Raw genomic sequence first — 13,427 nt, 5'->3', positions numbered from 1 at the left:
TTTCCCATCCAGATACTAACCAGGCTCACACCTGCTTCAGTGGGCTGCCAGGTGTGAGTTGCAGGGTGATACAGCTGTTTGTGATGGTATGACTATACAGTATGTTCCCTAATTACTCTTTTACAGCCGCTTGTGCACTTTAGACATGACTTTTATGTCTTGTTTCCAAAACTTATTTGAAAATCCGTGAGCTACTCTGGCCTTGGGACATTTAATCTATCAAAAGATAAGAAAGAAATTGTGTTGCAAATACTGTACAACCCTTGGGTAAATGTGTGTTTTCTTCCCACACTTATGGAAGCATTAGATAATTTATAGCAAAATTAATTAGACAGAAAGGTAGATACAGGAGATGTGAAGTAGAACAATTGTATATTGGAAAAAAAAAATTCTCCAGATAGTTTTAAGGTGTTTATTTAAAATTCAGACAAGAAATATGATCTCAAGACTTTCATACGGCCATTTTCTTAAGAAATAAATAAAATGAATATATTGCACTCTGTGACAGCCTTTCCTGATGTGATAAATATTCCACATAGACACATAAACTATCAGAAAACAAAAAGAAAAATTAGGTACTGATATGAAAAAAATTACAATTGTACAATTACAGACTTTTATTAAAAGAACTGTGTAATGACACTGATAAGCTTTAATTGCACAACAGAACTAACACTTAAATAGTTATTAAATTACACAAGTAGTAATAAACAGCAGTTTGGCTAACAATTAATGATAAGTGTGAAAAAATATTTTTACAATAAAGAGCCCCATGGAATCAACCCCACAGAGAAGTAATTTGGAGGAATGAAGTCTAAAAGAAAACTCTAAAAAGAACTGTAAAGGAGCCATATCATTTTCTTTATTAAACAGGAAGATGTGACATCACAGAAAATGGGATATACAGTATACAAGAACAAATATGCCAGTATATAAACCTTATCTTTGAGAATTAACCTCCTAAACGCTAGCTAGGAGCTAGCCAGCAGAGCTCGTGACTTACAGTATATGATCTTGATATGCAAACATCACAGGAGGTCAATTCTTCACCTTTCTCTGTTTCTGTATGACTGTCTTACACTAAGAGGTTTTTTGTGATCATGTGAAGGGATAGTAAAAATGCCTTTTCTCATGTAGCGCTTGATCTTGAAATAAACAGAGTTGATCATCAGAAGGAAAATGTGTAATTGAAAACAGACAGAAAATTAGAAGTCAGGTCTGTTCAGTAAATACAAGAACATGAACTGCCATAATTAGGATTGCGGTGGTCTACTCTGGGAGAATAGCAGTCTTGAAAATCAGTTGAGCTACCCAAATAAATTTTATGGTGAGGGCTCATGCCTCTGACTTGAGGTCAAAGATCCGAAAAATCTGGTGATCCAAACTGTTTTTATGTTTTGTAAGAAAGACGTCAGATTGTAAAATGTAATGTTATTAATTTTGTTTTCTCCTGACAGCCTCCATGTCCCCATAGTATTTAACAAATTCTTAGGTACTATTTAATATCCAGTAAAAACCTTTTATCCTTGATCAGAAATGCCTTTGTATACAATTTATTTTATGTACTTGGATAACAAATCACTCTTCACTCTCCTTGAACATTTCTGGTTTTAGTTTCTTGACAAACCACCCAACCAGAATAAAACAGAAACAGAACAGAGAAGCTACCAAGGAAAGGAGCTGTTCCTGTGATAGGGTGAATGAAGGGCTCCAGTGAGAGCAATGTTGTCTATAAAAAAAAAGTACAGTATTCGAATTGTACATGCATTCATCACCTGAGACTCCAGAGTTATTCTTCCACTCTGAAAAACATAAATGTGTTTTTGAATGTGAATGTGAAAAACAAATCTGCCTTCACTGGTAATAAAAATGTTACTGAGCCATAAATAGAGTTTTAGTACACATTACTGTGCTGTGCCGAAGTGCCTTTTTTTCTTTGTGGCACAAGGATTGCACTTGGAACCAACAACTTTTTGGTTACAAAACTTCTACATTTACACTGTGAAAAGCTCCCTGGGAAGTTCCAAAATCTATTATTTATATTAGTTTTTTAAATGACCTATCATGTCAGTTGCAACATGAACGTTTTGTGCTTTTTGCTACAGTACGTGCAGCTACAGTAAGTGTTTGGTCGGGCAGCTGTTTTCCTCTAATGCAAACTGTAATCAGTCTCCTGAGAAAATATTTCTGCTTATTAGATTAGGGACCTTCATCAGCATGAGAATAAAATGACACAATATTTTGGCTGCAAAGCCTCCTTCAGGCATGAGAAGACTTCTGCTGGGAATGAATATGCCTTCACCTGCTTGTAGAAGTCTCCACAGCTAAAATATGATTTTTTCTTCTTTTTTACACTTCTTAGAATGGAATTAACCTCTGCTTGTTCATTATACATTACACAAACTGAAATCTGCAGTTCCAGCATTATTGTCCACTAATAAGTGGAAATTCGTCCCATTAAAGATCAATGAGTATCTAATCAAAAATGTTAAATCTTGAATATGTATTGCATGTTTTGCTGTACATGATGTGGTTTAATCATTTCGTAAAGAAATGTTTTTGGTCACAATTTTGAAGTATCAATGTATTTGATACTGTATATTTCTAGACACTCATTTAATTAATGTAATTAATACCCATTTTAAATACAACTGTGGAGCTGAATGCTATAGTGTTTTGAATGAGACTGATGAAATGTTTTGGGATTGTATAGCTAAATTGCAAGAGAAGTTGTGAATGTGAAGAAAATAACCAACAAAGAAATAAGAAAATAAGAATCTTAATCTTAAAATCAATTCTATATTTTATCTTTGAGTGTCCTATAAGGTACCTTTAAGAACAGCATAGCCACTAATAAGAAATAAATATAATTATATATATTATTTAAAGAAAATAAAACAAAGAAAGTAATGTCATGAGTATACAAATTAGGCCTCAAATTTCAGATTTCTCTGCAGCAAGGAAATTATTTTGCACAGAGCCTTTTGTGGATGATGCCAAGATAATGACAGGCAAAGATCGTGGCTGTTGAATTAGCTTCAGGGTGTCCAGCTTGATGTTACTGTAACATGAATGTGAGTCTAACACTAAATGTGTTTAAACAGTGCAAAATGAGATGCTTCTTACTAATAGCTAATTTCATGCTGGATCAGATACATCAAAAGGTTTTGCTTGAAAAATAATCCAATACAATGGCCAGGCTGGATATAACAGACTGGACACCAAAGAAATGTGTGCAACTTGCATCCACAGTGGGAATCACAAAACCAGCAAACAAGAATCGTTTGTATTTTTTAAATAAAACACTTTAGTTTAGGTTTTCTGATTACTAACAGCTCTTCAATGAAGGTGGTTTTCCTTTAAGAAAAGTGACAAATTGTACTACAGTGCAAGACGTCTCTTGAATAAAACACCCTGAGTAATCTGTTTTTTTTCTTTCTTGTATTTTTTAAAGATCTTGTAGATTGTTTTTTTTTTATTCTAAAATGCATCTTACTACTAAGCAGTTTAAGGGCTTCAAATCTGTTCAAGGGGAAAAAATAGCTAAATATACAAAACTGTTTTAAAATGTTCTAAAGTGACTTAATGTACAACACAAATTCAGGTTTACTGATCCAGTGGTTCTCGTGCAATGTTTGGTACTACAAACAATGGCGAATTATTTCATGAAGCCAATAAGAGGCTGGAGGAACAAGCCCAGTGTTCCCAAAACACAGACTAATACAAATACCCAAAGGAAAATCCTGTCAATAACCATGGCCACATACTTCCAGTCATCTTCCACCTGAAAGGGAAACAGCAAGTGTTTGTGAAACAGAAATGGTACATGGTATAACATCTTTTCCTCTCCTCTGGTTTTGTTCTACACTCATTTAGGTTTATTGATTTACAGCTGATCAAGTAGCAAGATAATTGCTACTAACCCTGAACCAATTTCTGGATTAATTTAGGTGTGTGGAATGTACAGTAATTGGACCTTTAGAGAACTTTCTTCTGGCAGGTCCCACCTGTGTCTAGACATCATTAACTGACCGCCCGTGAAGAGCTGCTTATTTAGAAATAATACAGCAAGCACTTAACAAGAAAGCTCAGGGGTGAATGGTTCAGCTGAATTCCTTCACGGCAACAAACTGCAGAGTATTTTCGCAACAGAGCGATTGCAGAAACACATTAAAAAGGTCTCATCATGCAAGGAGTTCGATTAAAAGGATAAATCAGCCTCACTAATTAAGAGCTCATCAGGAAGAAAAAAAAACCCAGAAACCTAAGGACCAGGACTGAGAACTACTGATTTGAGTACGTCTTCTTCAGCACAACAATAAATTATACAGTGGAAACTGTAAGTTGGATAACAGGAACCTTGATTACAAGCTTTGGCTGTGTTTTTTGTGCAGATAATGATGGCTTTATAGCAGTCTTGGGAAGTCTCAATGTTTTAAATATAAAGGCTTTTAAATAAAGTAGGGTACGTAAAGTGAGTGAGGTGATGCTTTTTCATAACTCGGAACAAACTATGGCTTTTGTAATTTAATTTTACAGAAAAATTCATTTTAATAGGAAAACTCTATTCCTAAACCCAATCCTTGCTTTATCCTGATGGGTAACAAACTACACAGAGTAATCCCCATTTTCAAATATTCCTAATTTCTTAATTATGAGTTAGAATTAAGACTCATGAATGCTAGATGCTGTCCTATGGATTCTGGAACTAACAGGCTCACTTTTTATGAAACAAGTAACCAAAACGTCTGTCATTGGGGAGTGTCAATGAGCTCTGCTCCTTCACAGTTTTTCGGTCCTAGATTTGAGTCCACTTTGGCGCACATTCTACATAGAGTTTGCATGATCTCATGTGATCACATTTCCTTCCATAATCCAAAAACAATCAGTTAGGAATTGGCATCTCTAATCTCTCTGTAAGCGTGTCTGTGCCCTGTGATACACTGGCATCCCATGCATGGTGTGTCCACCTTTCACCCATTGTCTGTCCACCCTGAATTATATGAAACAGTTATTAGAGCTATGGTGAGAAAAGGCTACAGTGTAAACATTCAAATAAATCACCCCCTGTTCTTGAGCTACAGACCATTAAGTTAAGTGACCCCCACTTGTCATTTACTGTACCTGGTCACAACTTTTTCCAAAAGAAAATTGGCAATGAAATTTGGTGCTATTTTAAAGCTCTTGAATGGAGCTATGTTCTAATTCCATTAATGTTTCTGTAAAATGTACAACAGAAAGGTTGTTTCTCTTCTCTACATATGGAATTCCCATTAGAAATTATTATTTCAGACTACGAGGTTGTGGCAATTTAGTAAGAGAAATTTAGAAAACAATTATTTTCTGCTGATGATAGATTTTTCGCTGTGTTTTTCATGCAGTCAAGTACTGTATAATTTGGCACTAATCTCAGGACATCTGAGACAGGACAGATGATAAAAACCACTGTCACATTAGGAGACTGTACAGATTGGTACATGCTGTACTGACTACAGGAAAACAGTGTAAAATGACATATCCCAGGAATAAATTGGATTTGTCACACTTCTGAAAAATATTGCCTAGGAGTGACAAAAGACATTCACAAAATAAAGGACAGACTCACACAAATGTATGAAATTCTGACTGATTTAATATCTCGTTAATAATATGTCTAATCTCATGAAGTCACTGCCTTTTGCTTGTGAAGAAAATTCCAAATAAATGTGAATATTTTATACCTGAACGTCTAACTTTTTTTCTTTTTAAATGTAAAGTTTCGTCATAAATATTACAAATTATATATATTGTATACGACATTATTTTTTCTTAAAGGTACACTGTAACAGGTACTCCGGGTGGAAACTGTATGACTGATACCCTATCAGTTGTTGATTTCTCTCAAAGGTTTAGCTGTTATCAGCAAGTTTTAAGTCTTAAGAGTATACTGCTAAAGCATATGACTTCCATATCACATAAAGACAGCTTACATAAGACTGTCAGACCTATTTATCCACAAAGATAGATCTCTCTCTGGTACCCTCATTAGATGCTGCATTGTAAAGTGAACTCACAGTTCATCTAGATACAAAATTATCACACTAAAATGTCATTAAAGTGTCATTTATTGTTAAAGCTATAGTTATTCATGTTTGAATTTTTACGATAGTATAAAGTGTTTAAGAGGTTTGGAAGAGAGAAAAAATCATTTAAAGCCACCGGTGTTTGGCCAATTACTGCAATTTAGCTTAGAAAATGTACTAAAAAAAAGACACAAAGTAGAGCTGGTGCTTTTTTAATATTCCTACAATTTTTAGCTGTAAGTTACTCTGTGTTGGGTTAGATATACTGATTTTAACATTTTCCCTAATTTCAGAAAACCAGCAATGGTCTTATAAAAATTGGTAGGGAACAGTTTTACGGAAATGGGATTGCATTAAAATAGCAATTGTTACTTATACTGAAGTAATGCGGAGTAGTTCCAGGCATACAAAATTTATTCTACAAAAATTGTCAGGCTGATTTTCAAGTAAAAGCATCACAGGGAACGTGTGCGGCATTTTTTTAAATTCTTACTCTCACCTGCGCATTCACTGTCCAAAGAAATCATTTTACCAATTGCAGCGATTAGGCCAGTTAGGTAAAAGCAGCGCCGGCACAGAGCTTACCTCTTTGGCTTTGTTCCTGCTCCTCATGTTCTCTGCGATGTATTTGACGCTTTCGATTGCCTGTTTAATTTCTGGAGAGACAACAGAGAACGCAAGCACAGTATTGATAGACTGGGGGCTCAGCTGTCGGCTCAGCTTACTGGTGTCAGGCTCTGAGGGCTCTTTAGGATGCTGACACGGACATTTCTTTTGATCTTTGGGCAGTTTGCTCTCTCCGTATTCTAGGCAGTTCATAGCCCCCTGTTGAGAAGCGCTGTTTTTCCTCTTTTTAGAGCCGCCCTTTGGCGTTTGCGGGTCCAAGGGTCGTCTCATGAGCATTATCCTGGGCAGGACGCCGAGGAAAATCGAACGCACCCAGACTGGCATGGTGTGCGTCATGGGTGTCCTGTAGTGGACGTTCAGGACGAAGACGGTGATCACGATCGAAAGGGTGACAAATATCATGGTGAACAGCAGATATTCACCTATGAGTGGGATTACCAAAGACGTGGAGGGGATGGTTTCTGTGATGACAAGTAGGAACACAGTCAAGGAGAGCAGAACGGAAATGCACAAGGTGACTTTCTCGCCACAGTCTGAGGGAAGATAGAAGACCAGCACCGTGAGGAAAGAGATGAGGAGGCAGGGGATGATCAGGTTGATGGTGTAGAAGAGAGGCAGCCTCCGGATGTAAAAGGAGTACGTTATGTCTGGGTAGATTTCCTCACAGCAGTTGTACTTGATGTCATGTTTGTAGCCCGGGGCATCGATAATCTCCCACTCCCCACTTTCCCAGAAATCTTTCAGGTTGACTTTAGAGCCAATCAAGACCAAATCGATTTTGGCTTTGTCGTATGTCCAGGAGCCAAATTTCATGGAGCAGTTTTGGTAGTCAAAGGGGAAATAAGTGATGTCCATGGGGCATGAACTTTTAAAAATGGCGGGCGGCACCCAGGTCACTGTCCCATCATATTTCAACAAAGCCTTTGTTTTGTCTTCTACAAGAAAGTCTCCAACAGCACTGATAAGAGAGGAGCAAAACAAAATGTTATTTGGAAGAGGTGAAGTGTAAGCAACTCATTAAATATTGTGATCCTCCAAAAAAAATGGTTAGTGTAATATGTAGTTAGTGTAAAAGGTTAGTGTAATATAAGTCTCAGTCTGTTACTGCTCATACATTTTTTGTATCCGCCTCTAAAATCCTCTTTACTTACTTATTGTAAAGCACAATATCAGGCCTCCATATTTTGTTGGATGGCACACGTATGTATTCAATTCCGTCATATTCTGCAGGAATCCATCTTAACTTGTAGTCATTCCAAATCTGAAAACAGAAGACAATAGTAGTATACCTGAGTGTCTTTAAATTCAGTGGGCCTCATTGATAGAGATTTAGTAAAAGGCTACAAAAGACACATTTAAGAACTATTCTGTCAGACACGTAATACATTTAAAAAAATAAGTTTGTATTCACAAAGGTGAGTGCACATAGGAGTGGTGATAGAAGTCATTACTGTACAGGTCTTTTTGTGCAATATATGCCAGGGACCTGTGCAATACATTTATATTTATATCTATAGTTACATCTATATTTATATTCATATGTGTGATATGAGTGTGATACGATTTTCTGTGTACTGTTCTGTTCTAGTTTGTTCTTGTGTGTCCGGACTGTGAGTAACTCTTGTATTGTATTGTATGTATTGTACTATTATTATATAATTTGTTACACTGTGGCTGTGTTGTGTGTGTTAAGCTGCTGTTGCACTGCAATTTCCCTCACGGGATCAATAAAGTATCTATCTATCTGTCTCAGTATCTCGGAAGCACACATCATATGTGAAGATGTTTCTTAAAGGTGTCTAAATGTCTTGAAATTGAACATGAAGTAAACGTAACAGTCAATTTTGCAACTCTTCCAACAGTAGCTAAAGAGGGGGATAGAATCCATGGATGGAAATATCACCAAAGCAGTGTTGGGGAAGAGTGGCAGAACTGGTCCAAATAGGCCTATACTGAAAGTCTGAGTTCTATTACATGTAAGGTTAAGGAAACAACTGCTAGATCAAAACTAGAGGATCACCTATAAGGAAGTAATATCACAGGGAATAGTCACCATGGATTTAGAAAAGGTAGATCTCAGCTGACAGATTTGTTGGACTTTTTTGAACAAGCAATGTCAATAATGGATACACATACGAATACATGTGGATACATATATGATATGGTATATTTATATTTTCAGAAGGCTGTGATTGTGCATCACTATGTACTATACGTATAATCATAAGTTGAATCAGGGCATTAAAAATGTAACTATCCATGTGCTACCCTTTACATAATTTTGCAATAGATGGTATAATTGAAACATGTTTTATAAGTCATTAACATCAAAGGCTGAGATAAAACAGAATGAAAGATAAATGAAAGAAAATGTCAGAGGATGTGTAAACAGAACAAAGAATACACTTTTACACTGCCCTGCGTGAAAACGGACTCGGCTGCATATACAGTACATTATGTTTTAATGCAATCACAGCTGCCTTTTTGAAATGAAAGCACTTTGTGTGCATATGTCAGGCAAGCAAAGCTAAAACCAATTTGAGCCACAATGGTGATGACTAACATGCTTTAAAATAGAATGAATCGACATCTATGCATAAGCTTAGTGACCTTGTCAGTTTGAAATACACAGGTTTCACAAACTGGCTTAACTCTCCTTTGAAACATAACATGCATGTGTGTATACAGTCCATCCACACAAAGTGAACGTTGCTTTTTCTTGGGCAAAAAAATGCATAGTTTTTGCATTTTTTACAATATCAGACAGCAAAAATAAGATGAAAAAAGGAGAGAGAGAGCCTCTTACAATCCGAGAAGCAGAATATGTCCAAGATATGCTGCTGGTAATCATTTCTTCTAAATCTGTTTTTAATATACATTTTTAAATGTTGAAAAAGCAACACGTTCTCATAGAAAGTGCACTTAACAGTCAGAAAGAAATAACCAGATTAGATCATTCAAACTAACGTATAAAGAATATCATTGAAACAAAGAAGTGACCATTTTCAGCAATATGCATGCATTTGTTTTACTGCTATGTGAAAAAGCTAAGTATAACTGAAATGTAATCATATTAATAATAGTTTATAATCAAAACACTGGCATCAGTGAGTTTGTTACAAGCAGAAAAGGTTTCAATCTGAATGACCAATGTTATTATGGACATGATATGAATTCTCTTTTCAAACGCAATCTCTGAATCAGCATTGGTGTCATATGGGGATTTCCAAAGCAGTATATGCAGTTGTATCCTAATTAGGGGACTGTGATGACCCTGTCTCTCGGCAAACTCTATAGACAGATGCTAAAAGATATGTTTTATTTTAGACAATACACCAAAACAAATGGACTGAGTGACAAAGGCAATTAATCAAGAGCGGTAATCAGCTCTTAAAATAATAAACTTGGTTTAGTTCAAACTGGATAAAAGTAGACAGCATTTCCAACAGTCGTTCAAATATAATCTGAGTATCCACATAATTCAGTGCGCTCTACTGATACTGTGATAGGTGATCATTTAGCTGATAGAACAGCCATGGGGACAATGCCATCCCTCAACTGCAAACTTGGGAAATGAGCCCCACACAAACAGATAACCCATCAACCCCAATCCTAATGAACAATGTATTTTCTCAATAGGTGCCTATGAAGACTAAATAATTGTTAAAAAGGGGAAGGGTATTTTATACGGGAAAGATGTCAACCACCTGCTGGTTTAATCATTTTAATCAAACACTCCAGTCATTACCTGTATTTGGGATTCCCCCTAAAACAAATTACACTGGATGCATTTTTTTTCCTTTTATTAGACGTATAATAAGTAATTTGAAATACAAGATGAATTTGCCTAAGAAAAAGTAGGAGAACTGCAAACTTTGACTACTCAGGCCAGATTTTCCTTCTCAAAGATGTATTAATCCCCCATGCTTGTCATTACAGTGTTTTAAAGTGAGATCTGTCATAATCTGTGTAACTACCACTTCATGATGCAGTGCCATAAAAAGGAGTTAATTAATCTTATGAAAAGCAGGTCACATTTGAGAACTAGAGAGCATGTGGAATCACACAGATATCCATCAAACATGATGAGAGACATCAGTGGGATTCTGTTCTTTAAATCTTCTTTAATCTAGTAATACATATTGCTGCTGAATTCTGCTCAGTTGCACCCAGTGACAAGATCCAGCTGAAACAGGATAAATTCTTAAAGGTTCACAAGCTACAATGTAATAGTTACAGCTACTCAAAATGTCCACATGGCGAATATTTTTTCATTGGATGAAATTCCGTATTCAGTACAGAATAGGTCAACTTTTCAATGGAGTTTTTAATGAAAGTTCGGGAGGAATGAAGGCAGCCGCGCTCATTCGACACAGCTGCTGCAATTCTCACTAATTCTGACGTAAGCAACCGGTCTCCATAAATATCAAACGTCACTCTCTCCTCTTCCTCGTTCGTTTTCTGCATGGTTTGTCTTCGCCTAGCTCGAATCCGTGCTCCCTTCTCATGGATCTACAAATCCGCCGCTCCGACGAAGACCTTTTTGCAGCGCAGGAGACTCTCCCACCCTTCTCGTCCAGTCCACCCCCCACAGCTCCCCTCACCTCCGTCTCATCGCCTCCTTCAGCCGCCGTGCCACATCAGCGCCGCTCATCTCCCAGCCAGTCCTCACAAGATCCAACTCCTCGCCGAAGACTGCGTTCCGCCGTCGTAGTCCCTCTCTCATTACAAACCCAGCCTCCCCGTTCCTCCACGGCAAAATCTCCAAATAACCCCCGCTTCTCTCGAGGATGTCCCTGCCGCCGCGCTTCACGCACATCGGTTCCCCCTTCTCCTGGATCATCCCTCGCGACTTCCAACCGGACCGTAGCAAGCCTCCAGAGGATACTTCGAAAACATGGCGTCCATTTTAAAAGAAACGCTTCCAAAAAAAAAAGCTTGTTTTCCCTGTACTTAACCGCAGTCTACATAAGGAAACATCAACTCCCCAGCTTCCCCCGGCGCCCTCTGATGACATCACTCGCGCTGCCGCCACTCATCCCAACGTGAGGACCCCGAGGCCGCCCGCGCCTCTGCCTGTCGCATCTTCTGTCTTGTCTCGTCTTGTCTTGTCCTGATTATGTCCGTGTCTGTCTCTTCCCCCAAGCAATCCATCCCTCTGCTGAACAACTGCACCCAGCCTCCTGCCCTAATCTCCTTGCTGCTGAGTCTAAGGCCCCAGGCTCACGCCCCCCCCCTTCTCCGCTTAATCTAATTTCTGCACTCTCCTCTGTCTCTACCTCCGGCGTCCAACATGGCTCAAGCTCCGCCAGCTTGGTGCCTTCGGCCCCGGTTTCTTTTCTTTCGGCCCCTGCTGCTGTCTCCACGGCCCGAAGGCCAGCTAGTAAACGACCCCCAGCTCAGCCAGCAGGCGGCCCTTACCCTCCCCCACCCCCTGGCGTCCAAGACGACTCAGCAGCCTCCTCAGTCCTTAACGCAGCCTTCGCCCCTGCTTCATTTCCTCAACAGTCTTCGGCTTCCATATCCCAAGCCACCGAGCTTCAGGCCCCAGATCCGTCAAACCCCTCCTACCACAATCTGCTTTCCGCTCTTCCTCCCTCCTCATCTTCTCCCTTCCCCGGTGTCCAACACGGCATCCGTCATCCCATGCCTTCGGCCCTGGATTCCAATCTCCCCTTTACTAAGGACTTTCCTCTCCGAACAGCCGTTCCTCTCCCAGCTCCTCCTAACGCACTAAAGTTTAGTCCTCCTCCCATTCCCTTTTCACTCCGGCAGCAAATTCTGAGGCGGACGTCAATCTAGCTCACCTTCTCTCTTCCTCCACTTGCAACTCCGATTCTAGAACAGTCGACCGCGGCTCGATTTCCGTTACTCTCAAATCTTCTGACCCTCACTCTGCTTCAGTCCTTCGAATTTTCGACTTCTGCTTGGCTTTCAGCATTTTCCACGACATCACGTGCTCCGCTTTTCCCCAACGTCGTCAGGAACTCGACGATTACGCGCACAGCATCCCCGATCTATCTGTCCTCTTCAAGGGCTCCCCGTTCTACGATTACCATAAGCAGTTCTTGGCCGAGGCCGCTGCCCGCCTACTCCAATGGAACCAGCACACCTACTGGGGAGCCCTCGACATTGAGCTTTACTGCCGCACTTTCACCGGTGTCCAAGCTCTTTCCTGCGACCAAGACTTCCTCTTGGACACATTCATCAAATCTTTGCCCAGATACTGTCCGCAAGCCCAACCCTGACTCCGCCCCTTCTCCCCCACAGCATCTATTCTCCTGCCAGGTCTTCTTCAAACCTTCCCGGTCCAAAGACGTTCGCGGTCGCCCCATCGTGATGATCAGAGGCCAACAAATCTCCAACATCTTCAATTCCTCTACACGTACCTCCCCCCTTCGTCGCTTCCTTCACATTTCCAGCTTCTGCGGCGAAGCTAATGCTCGCTCTGCCTGCCCCCGCCGGCCCTTCCATGCTCGCTCCACCTTCAGCGTTCCCAAAAGACTACTGGCTTTTCCGTCTACCCCAATCGATATCCCCACTCTTGCTTTCGGCCTGCTCCGTCACCCCGACCCCTCTTCCACCCACATCTTACTCGACGGCCTTTCCTTCGGATTCTCACCAGGCCCGTGCACACTTCCTTCTTCCTTCGTCTTTGCAAAAATTTGCAATCTGCCACCGCCGATCCCCCACTCCGTTGATTCCTTGCTAGCATCCAAAGTCGAGAACGGTTTCACG

At 39.6% G+C, this 13,427-nt stretch overlaps 1 protein-coding gene across 1 annotated transcript in view; it reads right to left on the bottom strand.

Moving 5' to 3' along the window:
• Positions 1 to 398: 398 nt before the first annotated feature.
• The window catches only part of chrna6 (cholinergic receptor, nicotinic, alpha 6), a 41,112-nt gene continuing 28,083 nt past the window's right edge, over positions 399 to 13,427 (bottom strand). Inside the window, exons 4-6 of the mRNA XM_088939137.1 lie at positions 7,841 to 7,950; positions 6,648 to 7,647; positions 399 to 3,784 (exon numbers count right to left, since the gene is read on the bottom strand). Of these exons, the coding sequence (XP_088795263.1) occupies positions 3,659 to 3,784; positions 6,648 to 7,647; positions 7,841 to 7,950 (1,236 nt within the window). The 3' untranslated portion in view covers positions 399 to 3,658. The remainder of the gene's footprint in view (positions 3,785 to 6,647; positions 7,648 to 7,840; positions 7,951 to 13,427) is intronic.

This window comes from Atractosteus spatula, chromosome 1 (genome assembly GCF_055471065.1).
Source record: "Atractosteus spatula isolate fAtrSpa1 chromosome 1, fAtrSpa1.hap1, whole genome shotgun sequence".
Taxonomy (NCBI): Eukaryota; Metazoa; Chordata; class Actinopteri; order Semionotiformes; family Lepisosteidae; genus Atractosteus; species Atractosteus spatula.
The sequence above is the reverse complement of the archived record's forward strand: the minus strand, read 5'-3'. Positions and strand labels throughout refer to the sequence as shown.